Source organism: Chrysochloris asiatica, unplaced genomic scaffold, assembly GCF_000296735.1.
Source record: "Chrysochloris asiatica unplaced genomic scaffold, ChrAsi1.0 scaffold00314, whole genome shotgun sequence".
Lineage (NCBI taxonomy): Eukaryota > Metazoa > Chordata > Mammalia > Afrosoricida > Chrysochloridae > Chrysochloris > Chrysochloris asiatica.
Window position 1 is genome coordinate 1,095,430 of NW_006408832.1, and position 15,384 is coordinate 1,110,813.

Sequence of the window (15,384 nt, forward strand, 5' to 3'; positions counted from 1 at the left end):
CAGAGAAAAGGGTAAGACCCCCAACAAGATGGCAGCGATTGTGAGGAGGGCGTGGGGCCCGGCAGTGTTTCACTGTTGTGCGTCGGGTCGCTGTCTGTTGGAACTGACTCAATGGCACCACCAACCACAGACTCATAGACACATCTGTTTCTATCATCATCTCCCTAATACCCTAAAAATCCAAATAGCCCTGCTGCCATCCAGTTGATTTTGACTCTTAGAGACCCTGAGAGATGAGTAGAGCCACCCTGTGGGGTTTCTAAGGTTAGAGTCATTACAGAAGCAGACTGCCACAGCTTGCTTCCATGTAGCAGCTGCTGGCTTCAAACTTCAGACCTTTTGATTGGCAGCCAGCGGGGCTCCTGGTCTCTAAGGAACTGGTCCAGAAGTTGGATGCAGTTGTCAGTGTGCATACACATACGTAGCTCCTTTCAGCAACCGCTACTGTTTAAATCCTGAAAGATGATTGGTTCAGCATTTCTGGGGAGGTATCTGGGGTCCTGGTGTGGTGCTGTAGTATGGTAAGTACTTGACTGCTTACCAAAAGGTCAGCAGTTCAAACCTACCAGCTGCTCTTTGGAAAACCCTATGTAGGGTCGCTGTGAGTCAGACCCTGTCATGGATATTTGTGTGTAAGTCAATTATAGGTCAGTTCACAGTGCAATACATGTGTGTATGTCTACATATGTACTTGTAGATGTGTGCGCACATGAGTGTGTATGTGTACACTTGTACAAGTACAGATATACTCACGAGTCTGTTTTTCAACAGGTTGACGAAACTTTGCTCAAGATGTCTAAGGTAAGAGGCCACGCTTGCTATATCTACAGTGTAAGGAGAAATTGCATTAGGTTTCCCACTAGTTAGCTCAGAATTTCCAGTGTTTACTGAGCTTCCGTGTGACTTGCTCTCTTTTTTACAGCTGGCCTACTTGGACCACTAGGACTGGAGTTCAAAGGTCTTTGTCACTGTTGTGAGAGCCTTTTGTGTTCTGGTGTCAGGTTTCTGTTTGTTTCTCAGCTTGTTGGTGAAAATCCTTATGACACTGAGAATTGTTTAGAATCTGATTGGCCACTACCATGAGAGGGATGGGGCTTCGAGCCCTGAACCCAGTGCTCGGCTGCTTTTCACAGACGGGCTAAGGAGAGCAGAGCCTGTGGTGACCCATGGTGAACTGGTTGTTGCTCTTGGTCTCTTCAGCTTCACTGCTACCAGATGCTTATGGTACACAACCTCTACCTTGACAGTCGTGACAGTCGTAATTAGTTGTCGTAACAGTTACTCACTATTGAATCAAAAGAATCCTGTCCTTTGACTCTCCTTTCACCAGACTTATCCAGACAAGATGAAAACTATTCAGTGGGAATTCAACCTGCCCCCACTCGCTCTGAAACTAAACTGCCTCGTGAAAACTTCTCAACCAGCCATTTTGTGCCTTGTAGCCCCTCCTCCCCCCATTTTAGGTAGCCAGTGTCTAAGTTGCCCGTCCCTATCAACCCTGTGTACTGAGGGGATAGCATTGATACTTGATGTGAAGACTTCTTCCCTCTCAGTTGGTATTTTAAGCTGGTAACTACATCCATAAGTAAAGGTCAAGTTCATCAATTAACACTTGGCTTCTTGTATCAAACTTACTTATCATCTAGTCAAGTTCTGATCATCAAGCCAGTGAAGCTAGGTCAAATGGGTACTATCTACAAAATTGAGCGTTCTTGTGTGCCTCCCCCCACTTTATATCAGCTGGATGCTTCACTCTGAGCTCTAGTCAGTGTCCATGGGCTGAGGAGTTCCCATCTCCCCAAACCGAGGACCAACTAGCTCTTCCTCTTCTAGCTCTCATCTCAAGGTCAACAGGCGTCTATGGAACGTGGTTAAACACAGCCCATGTCTTCATTACTGCCTTTTCTCCCACTTCGCTCAGCAGTCGACCCACACAGTCACCAGCGAGCTTCCAGGCCTGCTCATGTGGGCCCTTTGAGTTTCAGTCTTGGAGGGGGGGTTTGTCCTGAAGGGACTTGCTGACTTGCCTTGATGGCTTGCTCTCAAGTGAACAGCTTGCTTGTTCTAGTAATAGCCAAACAGTGTGCTGTTTTGTGGTTTTGTTTTCCTGCTGCTCTTTCATGAAGTATCTTCTGTTCTTCTTTCTGCTCAGAGCTTGTCTGCAGGTCCTCTCAAGTGGGAATGTCCCACCTCAGAAGATTCTGGATGGGACTCAGGATTCCACCTAACGTCCTATACTCTACAAAGGCTCCACAAGAAGCCTATTTCACTGGGCAAGTTCTAGAACGCCCTTAGGTATTCCAGTCAGTTATTGGCAGAAGACGGGCTCACAAGCTTTCTGTAATCATGTTTTCTGGTACTCCTTTCTGTCAAGTATCTATTGTAGAATAGTAGGCAAGGGAAACTCGTTTTCTTTTTATATCTTTCCATTCTTAGTAAGTTTTTGTTTTAAACACCTGGAGATTTGAGTTCACCCCGAGGCACCTCAAAAAGTAGGCCCGGCAGTCTGCATCTGAAAAATCAACCTTTGGAGCCCAGGTCTGCTCTGAGACCGAGGGGTTGCCGGGAGTTTCTTTTCCTCAACCTTGAAATTTACTAAAGCATTCTTTAATGCCAGAACTTTTGTGAAATCTGTCACATTAAAGATGATTTATATGAACTTTCTTTTCCCATCATTACTGGAAACTTTTAAGCGAAAGGAAAGGTACAGCTCTACCATGCCGTCTATATACCCATGGCCTGGGTTCTGCCCGGGGCTCTGTGCGCTTTTCTGCATCTCCACCTGTCACCTCTGCTCACTCAGCAACAGCCGTGCATCCGGGAAGTTGGCTGTGACTCCTGTCCTATGTCCTCTGTCCTCGTGGGGAGGCTGTGTATGCAGCTGGGGATGTAGCAGGAGAGGTAGCGTTTTCACAGACACCCTTTTCCTGAAGCCTAGCAACATCTGCTGTGGAAGCTACTCAAAGTTGAGCTACATTTGGTGCCAGATCTGGCATTACTTTGTAAGCTTGCCTGACTCCTATAACGTCATACATAATCCTCAAGTCAAAATTGGAAATTACACTCTGGTTAATTAATAAGCACATATTTTATGCATTGGTGATATGTTTCTAAACAGGATATTGACAACCACAATACTAATTTTCAGGAGTAGATAGCTGAGAAATGACACTGGGCTGGTTTCTCTTCCTCTAGTTCTGAAGGAGATACTATACTTTTGCTGTAGAAATTGGCCTTTCTAGAAGTTACGGTTTACGTATGATTTTTAAATCCTTTTTTGAATTTATGATGCCTTTATTTGTCACAGACTTGATTATATTTTCAAAGCAACCACTAGGATGTAAGTAACCCTTTTTTTGAAATTTCATTTTAGCAACAACCAGCTCAGTTTATAAATCCAGAAACTCCTGGCTATGTTGGATTTGCAAATCTTCCCAATCAAGTTCACCGAAAATCAGTGAAGAAGGGTTTTGAGTTCACACTAATGGTTGTTGGTACGTAATTAACTTATCAGTTTACTGGTAGATTGCATTTGATTAAACATACTTGATAAATATTAAGTAGATTTAATAAGTTACTATAGTTCTTAAGTGCTGTTGAGTTGATTCTGACTCATAGCAACCCTGTGTAGCACGGCTGAGAGGAGCCTTTTTTACCAAAACTTATGACCTCATTTGTGAGCCATATACAGTTGTCCACTTGAAAATTACCCTATTGTATTTGGTCAAACATTTCATTAACTGACCCCTAATGTGGTTAACACAGAGTCCTGGTGTGGCACTGTGGGTTAATGCGCCAGACTGCAAAGCCGTCAAACTCACCAGCTGCTCCTTGGAAACCCTCTACAGGGTTGCTATGGGTTGGAACCAACTTGACGGCACTTAACAACAACAAAAACAATGTGATTGCCTGCAAAGTCAGTTTGAACCACAGGGTCACCAGTTCAAGCTCATCAGCTGCTCCTTGGAAACCCTATTCATAGTCACTATGGGTTAGAACCGACTCAATGACACTTTAACAACCATCAACAGTGTAACGGCAGCAACTGTGGTTGCCTTTCCAGGGCCAAACCCTGGATTTCAAGTGCCTTGTATGGCCTTTGTATGTTACCCACCCCTGCTGTATAGGGTTTCTGAGGAGTAGCTGGTGGCTTTGAACTGCCAACCTTGTGGTTCACAGTCCAGTGCTTATCCTACAGCACCACACCAGCATTGGTTACTAAGTAACACGACTGTTGCTTTTCCCAAACTGGAGTAGAATACTATGAGCTGTATGTTGTTGTTGTTACAAAGTACCGTGGAGTCGGTTCCAACTCATAGTGACCCTGCACAGGGTTTCCGAGTAAATCTTTCTCCCGCGGAACAGCTGGTAGTTTCGAACTGCTGACCTTGAGGTTAGCAACCTGATGTGTAACCACTACGCCACCATAGCTCCTTAGTAGCTCCTCAGCCATGTAGTTAGGGGAAATTCTTTGTTGGCAGGGTCAAATAACTTGAGAATTTGAAAACATACATTTTACTTGGAACTTGCTACTGAATAGTCGAATTCTGTCTTGTGCTGTGTGTCAGCCTTTAGCAGGGCCCTGGTGCCTGCATCACTGAGTAGGCTGACTGTCTCTTGTGAAGTGCACCGCCTCAGACATCACCTCCATCTCACCTTGTGCCTCATTCTTGGCAAGTGCTTCATGCCCAGGGGAGCACCCCAAAGGGAGCTGTTCCTGTTACATGCTGTTTGGGAAAGAAGTGGTTTTCTCTCATTGGTTAAAAATGGAGAAATAAATATGAAGAGATCCCTTAAGATCGGAAAACTCTGTGCTTCCGAGCATTCCAGCTTGGGCTACATTTGATTTTGCTCTGATTTAGCCTAAGTTTCACAAAGTAAAAGTTGAGTTCAGTGAAAATCTTCGATTCTGTGGCTGTGGGCCTGATGGGATCCCAACAGCAGGGGGAGTCTTTCCCAGTGCTGAGTCTTTACTGTGTGGTGCCCCCTGGTGCCTGACTGAAGCCCGTCATTCTCTGCACTTGGTTGGCACTTTTGTGACTTTTGTAGCCTGTTTGTAGTAAAGAGTTTGGGTATAGATGGACTAAACACTGGTCCACATTTCTCCACTTTAAAGGCACCGATCTCAGCACCTGCTCCTGAGGCCCAGGCCTTCATGTCTGTGTCAGCCAGCGGACTGCCGGACCCACAGGAAATCAGCACACTTAGCGCCCAATAGCCGAAGGTTCAAAAGCAGCCCTAACTCTGGCTCCTCCCTCTCCCCCGGCATGCCCTGGGCCCTTTTTCTCAGTTATCACGCCCACTGGACTCTGGCTCCCAGAGCCAGGTTTCAGTGTTGTGTCTCAGTCCCTAGAAGATGGCCAGGCGTGCAGAAAATGCTTAGTGGTAAAGCCACTTGGTAAGCGCCCTGTGCCGGATGAGTCTGCCTGCTGGGCTGGCGCATGCGTCGCAGCTCTAGGTTTCTCTTGCTGCATTTTCACCTGGAATACTGCACCTCAGTTTGGTAATCCTACACTCTTCAAGCATCTGGCAGATTCTCCCTGCAATCGTGCTTTTTCAAGCGATGCCTCCTGCTCTGTGAACGGATGTCTTCATTTCATGCTTGGCATAACAAGTGTGTTTCACCCCTGGTCCATGACGGAAAGCTAAGACAGAAAGCTAAGAAGCGTGCCCCTGTTGAGAGTAGAGCCTCAGAGGATGACCTCCCGGAATGTTTTGGGCTTTGTTCACGCTTCTCGTAGATGAGAAAATCAGTCAGCAGTCCCCTCAGCTTGGCGCTCCTTTGAGTGTAGCCCTTGGATTTTGGTGTCTGGCCTGGTCTGGGAAGTTGGCGAGGGACTCCTGACCAGTTAATGCTAGATGAGCACTGTGCCCAGCGTGCGCTGAAGGGCTTGGATGTGGGCTGACAAATGTGGGGTGAGGGGTGCTTGAACTGGCCCCACCGTGAGGGTAGATGAGGAAATGCAGAGTGTCCATGTGTGGAGGAGTCTTTGTTGTCCTGCCCTGGATGGCGTTTCAGTCCCTGACCTGTGTCCCCGGGTGGCTCCCCTGTTGAAGTGTGGCCCGTCATTTCCCACATTTATGGAGAACGTACCTGCCTGTCGTCCCCACATTTATGGAGAACAGTGTGTGTTTCTGTCGGGCGGTGCTGTTACAGGCACACATCCAGAGGTGCAGGCAGGGACTGTGAACTTTCCCTTTGTCTGTGGGAGATGCTGGCGGTGCCGCCGCCCATCAGATACTGGGAACCTTGGTGAAGTTCTGAGGCAGTGCTGGTCTCTCGGAGCCTAGGGAGACTTAACTGTCACTGTGCCATGTAGCTAGGTTGTGACGGTGTTTTATTTCCTCTCAAGGGGAGTCGGGCCTGGGAAAGTCGACCCTCATAAACAGCCTGTTCCTGACTGACCTCTACCCAGAAAGAGTCATCCCCGGGGCTGCAGGTAAGACCCCTGCCCAGCTGATGGACAGCACTGGTGACGCCTCGGTGGTTAAGCTGCTGGGATCGCTGCTGCCTGGATGTGGTGTGGCTGTTTGACCCGCGTCCGAGCGCCCTGCATGCTCGGGAGGTAGAGGGATGGGACACCGAGTGGAGCCCAGGACAACAGGGCCAGTCTCAAAGCCAACTTTGATTTTCTCTGTTTGCTCTGTCCGGGGTGGAAATGACAGCTTTTCACCTTGGTACCGTAATCTTCCTGAGGCTTGACTTCGCCCTCACTGTCTTCGAAAACCTCTCTTCAGCCAGCAGCTTCGAAGAACATCACCCCCTTGCCTACGGCTTTGTGTGTAAGGTTCCTTCCTGACACGGAGTTTGTTCTTCCCTAGAAAAAATTGAGAGAACTGTCCAGATCGAGGCCTCCACGGTGGAAATTGAAGAGCGAGGGGTCAAACTGCGACTGACGGTGGTGGACACACCTGGTTACGGTGACGCCATCAACTGCCGAGACTGGTGCGTGCCTTTGGGCCTCCACTGCCTGAAGCGTGGCGTTTCTGCTGTTAGCGGTTGGTGACCAGATAGGAACCAGTGCGCTCATTTACAGTTCATCAACCACAGACTTTTTACCTGAGGCCTTCTCCAGAGAATGGGTTGTGTTCTTCTCTGAGGCCAATCCAATGCCTCCAGAAGGTGCAGAGCCAGCATGTGTATGATGCTTCGTAAAGGATGCAGCCCCAGAAACTGTGTGACCTTTCCCTTCTCGGCCCATGAGGGAGAGAAGCCTGTAGGCAAGTCGCTCCACCAGCGGCATGTCCCCCAGGAGGGACTTGGCATGCAGGGTGTCACCTCCCCATGTGTTTGCAGATTGTCCACACTCTGGGCCTTTGTAGCTCTCGCTCTGCCTTCCTCCTCATCCTGTGTCCCCTCTACTGGGCCCCACCTTAGTAAACACCTAGTATCACACTCAGTCCAGGGCCCCTGTCCAGTCAAACTCAGGAGTCCCTGTCCTACTTTGTCCTCCTTGGGCTCCCATGGCACCTGCCATCTATACTGGTTACCGCCAGCCTGGAGGTGACAGCCTCAAAAAACCCAGGAATTCCTTCTCTGTCTTGTTTCATCAAGTGAGTCATTGACTTACGGGAGGAGAGCTTGTTTCTCTGGAGCTGGGCTGCCTGCCTTCCCCTGCACCATGCAGTCCCGTCATTGTTGGTGTCTGGGTCTCAGTTTCAGGACCATCATCTCCTACATCGATGAGCAGTTTGAGCGGTACCTTCATGACGAGAGTGGCTTGAACAGGCGGCACATCATAGATAACAGGGTTCACTGCTGCTTCTACTTCATCTCCCCCTTTGGACATGGGTGAGTCTCTGTCACCTCATCTTCCCCTCGGGACACTGGGGGTCTCTGTCATCTCGTCTCCTCCTCAGGACCCCACGGGGTCTCTGTCACCTCGCGTTCCCCCCCCCCCCCCACGGGTGTCAGTGTCGCTGTGGATGCAGATGTTAGGAGACAGCCGTCTTTTCTGCACTGAGTGTGCCAACTTTCCCCGCACTGTTTTGAGATGAGAACTGAAATCATGGTGTGCTCTCCTCTTTTTCCCAAAACGGGTGACATGTTTTAGACTGAAACCCCTGGATGTCGCATTTATGAAGGCGATCCACAACAAGGTGAACATTGTCCCTGTCATTGCCAAGGCTGACACCCTCACTCTGAAGGAACGTGAGCGCTTGAAGAAAAGGGTGAGCCTTCCGTATTCTGGGATCTTCGTCTGTTGGGTTGGATAGAAGAAAGGGCATCGGGAGACGGCACACGTTTGTTTCTGTAGCGGTCTGGGGGTGCTGCAGGGCTCCATCTGAGCTTTGGTACCTGGTATTGAGCAGACTGGCAGTTATTTCTTCCTTCATGAAGTTGTCTGCTTATTGAGGTCTACCACCCTACCCGCCACTGCTGAGTGGATTCCAACATGTCGGGCAGAGTCGAACCGTGACTCTTGGAAAGCAGATGGCCACCTCATTCTCCTGAGGAACTGCTGGAGGGTTGGAACTGCTGACCTTTCCATTAGCGTCATCAGGACCACTGACTCACGTGTGGAAATGTCAACAGTATGTCAGATTAAATGACAAAAGAGTGCAGCCCGGTGCTCAGCTACATGGATCCCTTCTTTTCTCGAGATGCTTCCATGGCCCAGTTAGGATTTTACCCTGAGCATGCTGGTCCCGGCCTTTGGAGCTGCCACTGAACATTCATCAGCCCGTCCCTTGTAGTCTTCCGGTTGTCTCTCTGATCTGGTGGTAAGCTCACCAAGAAAGTAAACTCTGGAAACAAGATCTCCTTTACCCACGAGCAAACCCTGTGCACTAGAGACAGCTCTCCAGAACAGACTTGTTGCACAGGGTGGTACTGGGCTGTGTGGTGCTCTGCCCTTTGACTGTTTGGTCCTTGTGGCTAGCCCTCCTGTAGTTTGTCTAACTAGTTGTCACTGGATGAGCTTCACTCTCCTTCAGATCTGCAAGTTCTGCTTGAGGGCTGCCTAGACCTCTACACAACTGGCTCCCTCACATCTTCAACTGCCCAGTCCAGCCCTGGCTACCCACTGATGTGCTACCCACTGGCGTGCCGCCCCTGCCTTCGCCCTAGTGCTCCCTCCACACAGGCCCCCTTGGTGTGTCCCTCTGCGTAGTGGCAGTGATGGACAGTGATGGGCACTGCCCACTGAGCTTCACCATGTGTGAGCCCAGCAGATTCTCAGCAACAGAAGCTTCCCAGGAAACGCTTATGACAGTTTAAGTCCCCACCTTCTGGAACAATCCTGGATGTGTTTCCAGGTTTATAAAAGTGTTGCCCGACTGAGAAGGGAGAAACAGCGTCTCACTATAGTGTACGTTTGCTTGGTGTCCAGTGTGAGTGGGCGTCTTTCTGTTGCTCGTTTTAACTCGCCTGTTTTCAAAATCTAGACTCTTCTACGATTTTATTGATTCAAAGTGCTACGATTTTATTGATTCAAAGTGATGTTTGTCATCAGTTTGATGGACAATTGTGAAATTCTTCTGATAGGATAAGTTGCACTTGGCTAAAAACGTGTGCAGATTGCTAAAGTTGTGCCTGGTTTTGTCCTTCTTCCAGATTCTGGATGAAATTGAAGAACACAGTATCAAAATCTATCACTTGCCTGATGCCGAGTCGGATGAAGATGAAGATTTTAAAGAGCAGACCAGACTTCTCAAGGTCAGAACACTGTCCTTGGCCCACCGCTCAAGAGACCCCATTTCCCAGTGTTCATGATGTGCCATGGAGTCGGTTCCGACTCATAGCGACCCTGTACAGGGTTTCCCAGGCAGTAAATCTTTACGGGAGCAGAAAGCCTCATCTTTCTCCTGCAGAACAGCTGGTAGTTTCGAACTGCCAATCTTGAGGCTCACAGCCCAATTTGTAACTATGCTACCAGAGTTATGGTAGCGTTTTAAATTTAAATATACAGCTATGTATCGCTTAACATCTATGATGGGATGTGATGTGATTTGGGCATTGTGTGAAGACCAAAACATTATGGGAGCCTGCATCCAGTTGTCCTTGTCACGAAGGCCAGAGGAACAGGAACAGTCTCTGAGAGAACGGGTTGGAGTGTAGTGACAGGAAGGGAGCTACAACCTCCACCTCAGCGGCCCAGTGCTGCACGAGTCTGGGTTTTTGTCTCCATAACTATAGGCCGCTTTCCCTTTAAAACATAAAACAGCAAACCTTAGGGGACCTAGGACATGTACATGGTTGGACGTTATCTAAACTGATGTTAAGGGACACACCTGTATTGGGAAATCTTACTGAGTTTTAATTGCAGCTCTGATTTGTTTTCTTACTATTTGTCCCCTTGGGGAGCTGGCTGGTACTTCCAGTGAAATGTCAGACCCTCATTTTTCTGATGAATTTTGATTGACATCTGTGTCCACAGTGAAAACTGGGCTTCCCTGACAACGGGGCCTGTCCACCCATGTCTCTCCAGGCCAGTATCCCGTTCTCGGTGGTTGGATCCAACCAGCTGATTGAAGCCAAAGGCAAGAAGGTCCGAGGCCGCCTCTACCCATGGGGGGTGGTGGAGGTGGAGAACCCGGAGCACAACGACTTTCTGAAGCTGAGGACCATGCTCATGTGAGACCCTCGTCCTGCCACCTCAGTGCCCAGCTCTGTCAGACCTGCCCAGTCCATGCACAGCACAGTGTGTGGCTTCATACCCACCCCAGAGAGCTAGAGGTCAACCAGAGCTAGATTGTGGCATTAGAGCAGCAGAGGGCAAGGGAAGGGAGCCTGCTCAGTGAGGCTGTGGAAATACTGCTGAAGGAAGCAGCTTGCAGGTCTCCTCCCAGCCCCGCTGACTGCAATGGCCCCAGTCCGCCCTCGATTGCTTGTCCACAACTGAAATGGCCCTGATTACAGAAAGAGATGGTCTTCGAAAAATAAATTCACACCTAAGTAACACACATGCCAGACTGTTGTTCATGAAAAAGGAGGTATCACTTAACCGTACTTAACGATGCCTCCTTAATCAGAGCTTACAGAATGATTGAGGAAAAACAAAGTGAGTGTGTGTGTATATATATGTGGCACCAGAGCATCCCTCCCACAGCATTCTCTGCTTCCCATTTGCAGTGGCCACACAGAACTCAGGCACCATACTCGAAGGGGCTTGATTAGGGGAGCTGACAGAACCAGAAAATACCTTCAGTTGGAATCGCCTCTCCTCAGCTGTGCCCTCTCAGTGTTGTAGGGTTGTTGCTAAACGCTCACAGGACGTCCCAGTCCACAGGAAGCCTCAGCCTAGAGACTCAGCTCTAGCTCCCAGTTAAGTCCCTGGAGGCAGCCCGCTCTGTCAACATTCCCTCCGTGGGCTCCGTGGGCTCCGTGGGCTGGAAGGCCCGCCTCACCAGCTCAGACACTGCCTCTTGGTTCTGTCCCTGGGTCCAGGAGGTTCATCATGCAGAACCCTCAAGGTCCTGGCTCTTCTCTTGATGGCGGTGCGATCCTTGTTTCCTTCTTGTGAGACAGCTCATTTTATCCCACATTTGAGTTGCAGGTTTTACAATCACAATAGCCATCTTCTCCCACCTTTGACCCTGATCCTGCAGTTGTTTACTGGAAAATACAAAGACTTAGGCTAGAAAAGACATATTAAGAATTCACTATGTCGCAGTGACTGACCTAGACAGGTTAGTGTTTGACTTAGCTGAGAACAGCTTGGTCATTTGCTGTGAAGAAAACCAGTGAAAAGTTAGCAGGCTAGTCTGAAGCACCACGTGACCGTTAAAGCTGACCACAGTGCCTCCAACACAGGCTTCCTTGGACAGGGACTTCTGCTTGGCTGTGCGTGTTTTAGCACATGAGGCCCTTTGCCATGACTCAGCCTGCTTTGCTGCCTCCTAAGTAAGCAGGGATACGTTCGGTGTGCGTTGTGTATTTGAGATACCAGGGGTGGGGAAGCATGACTTTCCTGAGAGCAGTGTCGAGCTCAGTTCTGTCACTGATGGAACCAGCACACCCCAGCCCCCAGCTAAGGCTCTCTGTCACTTAGATTCGCCAGCGCTCTGTGACGGAAGAGTGGTATATTCATTTAAGCTGGATGAGTTGTGATTGTTTTCCAGTAGTTCCTTTAGGAAAATGTCTATGTTTTCAATGTGGTGATCCCAAGGCCCCTGAGGTTCCTGTGCATCTGAGCCCTCTGCGGTGGCGCCGAATAAGCAGGTCACGCAGGTGGTTTTTACTCTGACTCTGCTCATGTGCTCTTAGCGTCAGTGAGGGAGAGACACACCTCAGTGTCCTGAGATGTTGACACTCCAGCAGCTGGGTCCCAAGGAAGAAGGCCTTACATGGACTGGGTTGGTGGTTTTCCTGAAGAGGGTGCGTGCCCTCACCTGCTCAGTGCAACCGTCCTCTTGTGTTTCAGAACTCACATGCAGGATCTCCAGGAGGTGACCCAGGACCTCCACTATGAGAACTTCCGCTCCGAGAGGCTCAAGAGAGGCGGCAGGTTGGCCCTCTTCTTTCTCTCTCTCTACTGTCGCCCTTCCTAAGTCGTGTTGTTCCCACCCCATCCCATCCATATTGTGTCTCCCCAAACCATATCCCCTCTATCGAGGCAACTTAGCCATCATGAGCTGCTCCTAGGGGCTGGCTAAGTAGACGAATAGGCAGCCTCAGCGATCCACACAAGAACGGCTTGAGCAAGAATGACCAGAGATGTGTGTTGAGCCCCTTCTCCAGAATATCTTTCTGTTGTTAAATGAGGAGAGATTGTTAGCAAGACACTGCAGCTTTCCCCAGCTGAGGAGTGAGTCCGTGGGTTCTCCTATGAGGCCTGCATTTTGTGAGCTGAGTTGTATTGGCCAAAATGCAGCCCCCACTTAGAACAGATCTTACTGGACTCCATTGGTGGTATACCTCACTTATAGAAAGTATTTCTCCCCATAGCTCACTGTACACATTTGCATCATGTAATGGGTTGTGCAAACACGGAGGTGCACAGTAGAATCTAATTGACTCTGCTACTTGCCTGGGAACCAGCCTCGGAGCAAGGACTAGTGGTGACAAAGACTGGCTGTCTGTGCAAGGCTCTGCCCTGCTCTCGTTCTGTCTGCCTCCTTCAGGGATTTGAGCAGGTCCTCTAGCTCCTTTCAGGGCTCCTTTCAGGGCCCTGTGATGTGGTACTGGGTCTTCCTGCACAGGAGAAGGCAGGCTTGGGCTCCTCCAACCGTCCTCACCACGCGGGGCTGTGGTGTGCGGAGCCCCGTGAAGCCCATGCTCATGGAGAGGAGCTGACGTCCCCCGGCTCCGAGTCAGACGGGCTCCTGGGTTTCCCTTTCCATGCACGTTCTGTGCCCTTCTCACCTGTTCATGTTTTAAATCATAACAATGACCGATGGATGTCATTTTAAGTAGGAGGAGTCCTCAGAATTGTAAAGTGCAGTTTTTCTTTGGGTATCCGTTATCAGAAATAACCAATGATATTTTTCGCAATGTTGTCATTTCTTCAATTCTTAGAAAAGTGGAGAACGAGGACATGAATAAAGACCAGATCTTGTTGGAAAAGGAGGCAGAAGTAAGTGCTCTGAAGTTTAGAGCTGTGTCGTGTCATTAACTTCCTGATAGTTCTCTTTCCTTAATGGGTCCCAGAGGGATCTATTGCATGTGACAGATAGGTGTCATTTTAGTTGTGCATCACTCCATAATTGTGTCTGGATATTTACAAATAACACACGTACTGCTTTATTTACGTGTTCTCACACTGAATCACTGGTGGCAGTTTTACCTAAAAAAAAACCCAGGTGAGAATTGAGTAACATGACTAATGTGAAATCAATCATTTTCTTAGATGTAAATAGAAATATATATAATAATGGAACTTTAGGAAACATTGCAGGACTTACAGGCGTGGCATTTTTAGGTTAAAAGCTGCAATGCACAGAGATCACAGGTCTCTCCAAATCAGATGCAACATAACCAGCAAAATCCCAGCAGGGTTGCTGGTGTTTGCGAAATTTTTCTTTTAGGGGCTAGCATGATAAATGATTCTAACATTTATTTTGAAGAATAGGCATGGGGAAACGAAGTTCTGTGAAAACAGACTAATGAGAAGAGACTGGCATTACTGGTTAGAAAAGCATTAGAGAGAAATCCATTTGGTAAAATAGAAATGGATCGGAACGGTGGGAAAGTGCTGCACTAAAGTTGGCGCTCACACCTGCTAGGCAGGCAGGCAGGCAGGCAGGCAGGCAAACAGCTGAACAGGCCTCTCACTGGCCGTCCTCCACTAAAGCTGGGTCTCCGTGGCTTGTTTTTGTCTCTGATTTCAGTTGCATGTTTTTACGGCTTTGTGCTCTGTTGAGTTGGTCCTGTCCTCACAGATTGGTGATTTGAGTTCTGTAGATAGTAGTTGGAGTCCTGGAGTGGCGCTGTGGGCTCGACTGCACTGGACTGCAAAGTTGGTTTGAACCACAAGGTCGGTGGATCAAGCTTACCAGCTGCTCCTTGGAAACCCTGTAAGGGTCGCTGTGGGTCGGAACCTACTCACCAGCACTTGACGACAGCAATCTGTAGTCGTACCTCCTTGCCACATTCTGTGAAAGCCTAGAAGTTAAGATTGTAGGGATCACGGAAGCCCTCTACATCCCATTCAGAGGAGCAATTCCCCCGTGTCTGTAGCTTCGACGCATGCAAGAGATGATCGCCAGGATGCAGGCACAGATGCAGATGCAGATGCAGGCTGGGGACGGGGACAGCAGTGCCCATGGGCACCACGTGTGAGGTAAGACGAGCCGGGCCACCGGGCCCATGCTGCCCCTGGTGCCTCGCGCGTGGCGTGGCTACCTCTGAAGCTCTCACCACCCTCACCGTTTCCCTGCAGAAGGGAGGTCATTCCTGTGGTTGGGGTGCCCCCTCCCACCCACCAGCCTGCTGTTGTAGGGTCTCCAGAGAGGGCAGGTTTAGAGCTCCAGGCCTTGAAGCTCAAGACGCTGCCCACGGTACTGGAGGACAGGGACAGGCTGAGGTGTTTGGTGGGTCCGACATGGGTGTTTTTTTCTTGTCCTGTATTTTGAACCTTTTTTGTTTTCTAAGTTTACAAGTACGAGTAACAAGAGGGGAAAATTGTGTGTTCAAACATTTATGAGTCATGCAGTTGGAAAGGTGTTAATGATGAAAACTTTTTTTTTTTTTTTTTTTTTTTAAGGTTTTTATTGTGGATTGAGTGAAAGTTTTCAGGGTACATCATCAGTTTCACATTCAAACATTCATGTACCTTGTTTCATTACATTGATTATAATCCCCTCCACATACCATCAGTTAACAGTGTTTCTCTCTATCCTCTTTAGCTTTTTTTGTTGGGGTGGGGGGAACTTTGCCTTTTTGGAATTTCCCGTCTCGGCTTTTAGGGAAGGTTTTTACATTTATCTGTAGATATCCAGGGC

At 48.9% G+C, this 15,384-nt stretch overlaps 1 protein-coding gene across 1 annotated transcript; it reads left to right on the plus strand.

Moving 5' to 3' along the window:
• Positions 1 to 792: 792 nt before the first annotated feature.
• Positions 793 to 14,722, plus strand: SEPT2 (septin 2). The gene is made up of 11 exons (XM_006875209.1): positions 793 to 801; positions 3,374 to 3,494; positions 6,354 to 6,440; positions 6,823 to 6,946; positions 7,658 to 7,792; positions 8,055 to 8,172; positions 9,557 to 9,658; positions 10,431 to 10,576; positions 12,366 to 12,449; positions 13,460 to 13,517; positions 14,621 to 14,722. Exons 1-11 carry the CDS (start codon positions 793 to 795, stop codon positions 14,720 to 14,722), a joined length of 1,086 nt encoding a protein of 361 aa, XP_006875271.1.
• Positions 14,723 to 15,384: the final 662 nt, after the last annotated feature.

Bases quoted from the DNA above. Each gene is read 5' to 3' on its own strand.
- SEPT2 (XM_006875209.1), top strand. The intron at 6,441-6,822 runs GTAAGACCCCTG...GTTCTTCCCTAG, and splicing joins AGTCATCCCCGGGGCTGCAG to AAAAAATTGAGAGAACTGTC. The intron at 13,518-14,620 runs GTAAGTGCTCTG...CCGTGTCTGTAG, and splicing joins TGTTGGAAAAGGAGGCAGAA to CTTCGACGCATGCAAGAGAT.